The sequence below is a fragment of the Myotis davidii genome, unplaced genomic scaffold (assembly GCF_000327345.1).
Source record: "Myotis davidii unplaced genomic scaffold, ASM32734v1 scaffold173, whole genome shotgun sequence".
Taxonomy (NCBI): domain Eukaryota; kingdom Metazoa; phylum Chordata; class Mammalia; order Chiroptera; family Vespertilionidae; genus Myotis; species Myotis davidii.
Genome location: NW_006286303.1, coordinates 58,029 through 60,234, shown reverse-complemented (window position 1 = coordinate 60,234; position 2,206 = coordinate 58,029). Strand labels below are relative to the sequence as shown.

Here is a 2,206-nt window from a genome sequence, read left to right as displayed (position 1 = left end):
TTGGCCTATGAACTAGGAGGTCATTGTTCGATTCCTGATCGGGGCACATGCCCAGATTGTGGGCTCGATACCCAGTAGGGGATGTGCATGAGGCAGCCGATCAGTGATACTCTAACATCATTGATGTTACTATCTTTCCCTTCCTCTCCTTTCCTTTCTGAAATCAATAAAAACAAACAAACATATATATAAAGGGAAGGAAACATAGACCCCTCTATCTTGTAAAAAAAGCTTGTGAAATGGAAGATATGGTTGTGGCCCCTTTGGAAAATATAGTTTGTCATACCTGTACATGTATGAAATGTTTCTGTGATGGACCACCCCACCTTAAGCTATTGCTCAACTATTGGAACCCTTTTCTGTCTCTACACCTTCATCTTTGACCCCAGTCTCTGAGGACTATGAGCTTGCTTCTGGCTACCTGCATAGATTCTATTAATGAATAGAATGGGAAGATGGGAAACTTACAGATTCACACACTTATGCTGAACCTTTGTAATGAGGCCTCTTTGTATATTGGGTGAACACCTGTGTGATGCGCATCTATGTATACATAGAAGTTTACCCATGTGTGTTATTCATTACAATTTAAGTAATGTAATTGAAATTTTAGAATAGTGAGGTAGGATTGCTTTTAAAAAAATAAGTTTTTTATTGATGTCAGAGAGGAAGGGAGAGAGATAGAAACATCAGTGATGAGAGAGAATCATTGATTGATTGCCTCCTATGTGCCCCACACTGGGGATTGAGCCCGCAATAAGGGCATGTGCCCTGACTGGGAATCAAACCGCAACCTCCTGGTTCATAGGTTGACACTCAACCGTAGCCTCCTGGTTCATAGGTTGACACTCAACCACTGAGTCACACTGGCTGGACAAAAGTATTACTTTTTATTTAGCAGATTACATCTTTGCAGCAAGATGTTAATTAGTAGCATTTTTATTCCAGATGAGTACAATATTTTTGTTTCTTGCAGATATGCAATATGATGAGGATGATGATGAAATCACCCCAGATTTGTGGCAAGAAGCATGCTGGATTGTAATCAGGTAACTTTTAAGGCTAAACTGAATAAGCGCTAAAAGGCACTATAACCAATAAAGGGATTTCCTACTTATTCACTTCTTGAATATTAGCTGTTCTGTTTATTGTGCTACATGAGAGCCAGTTTCTTATTTTATTTATTTATATTTAACTTTAAGTATTTTGGACTTACAGAAAAGTTACACAATGAATTCATGTATATACTTCACCTAAATGTTAACCCTGTACTATATTTTCTTTGCCTTTTTTTGTCTCCAAATTTTTTTTCTGAAACATTTGATAGTAAGTTGCAGACATAGGAACATTCTTTTACATAAATCATCAAAATCAGGAAATTAGTATTAATATAATAATCTTATTTAATCTGCAGACCTTACCCAAATTTTGCCATTTGTCTAACTAACGTTGTTTATAAATAAATTTTTTTTCTGATTCTGGCTATAACCTAGGATAACATATTGTGTTTGTTTTTCATGAGTTATTCTTTTATCTCCTATAATCTAAAACAGTCTTTCTCATTTTTTTTGACCTTGACATTTTTGAGAAATACAGGCCAGTTATTATTTCCCATTTATTTATTCATTCATTCATTTTAATATGTTTTTATTGATTTTAGAGGAAGGGAGAGAGAGAGAGAGAGAGAGAGAGAGAAACATCAGTGATGGGAGAGAATCATTGATCAACTGCCTCCTGCACAGCCCCCTACTGGGCATTGAGCTTGCAACCAGGGCATGTGCCCTGACCAGGAATTGAACCGTTACCTCCTGGTTCATGGGTTGACGCTCAACCACTGAACCACACTGGCTGGGCCTGGCCAGTTACTTTTTAGAATGCCCCTTAGTTTGAGATTTGTGTGATAATTCCTTATAATTAGGTGATTACTCTTGGTAGCAGTGATGCTCTGCTCTGGAAGTACTATATTAGGAGGCACATCATGCCTATTTGTTTAATTATTGGTGATATTAATTTTATTTCTTTGTTTTTTTTATTTTAAATGGATAAAGTTACAATAGGTTGTGTTTCAACCCAAATTCCCCTAATTTAAGTGTAATTAAAATTTAATGAAACTCGGGAAGAAACCTTACATATAGATAAGAAAACTAACTTTTATATACACACACATACACACACACACACACACACACACACACACACAATAGAG

The 2,206-nt window shown here is 36.3% G+C and overlaps 1 protein-coding gene across 1 annotated transcript in view; it reads left to right on the top strand.

Moving 5' to 3' along the window:
- POLR2B (polymerase (RNA) II (DNA directed) polypeptide B, 140kDa) overlaps positions 1-2,206 on the top strand; it is a 54,119-nt gene that overhangs the window by 3,709 nt on the left and 48,204 nt on the right. The window contains exon 2 of the mRNA XM_015560075.1: positions 977-1,049. Within this exon, the coding sequence (XP_015415561.1) occupies positions 977-1,049 (73 nt within the window). The remainder of the gene's footprint in view (positions 1-976; positions 1,050-2,206) is intronic.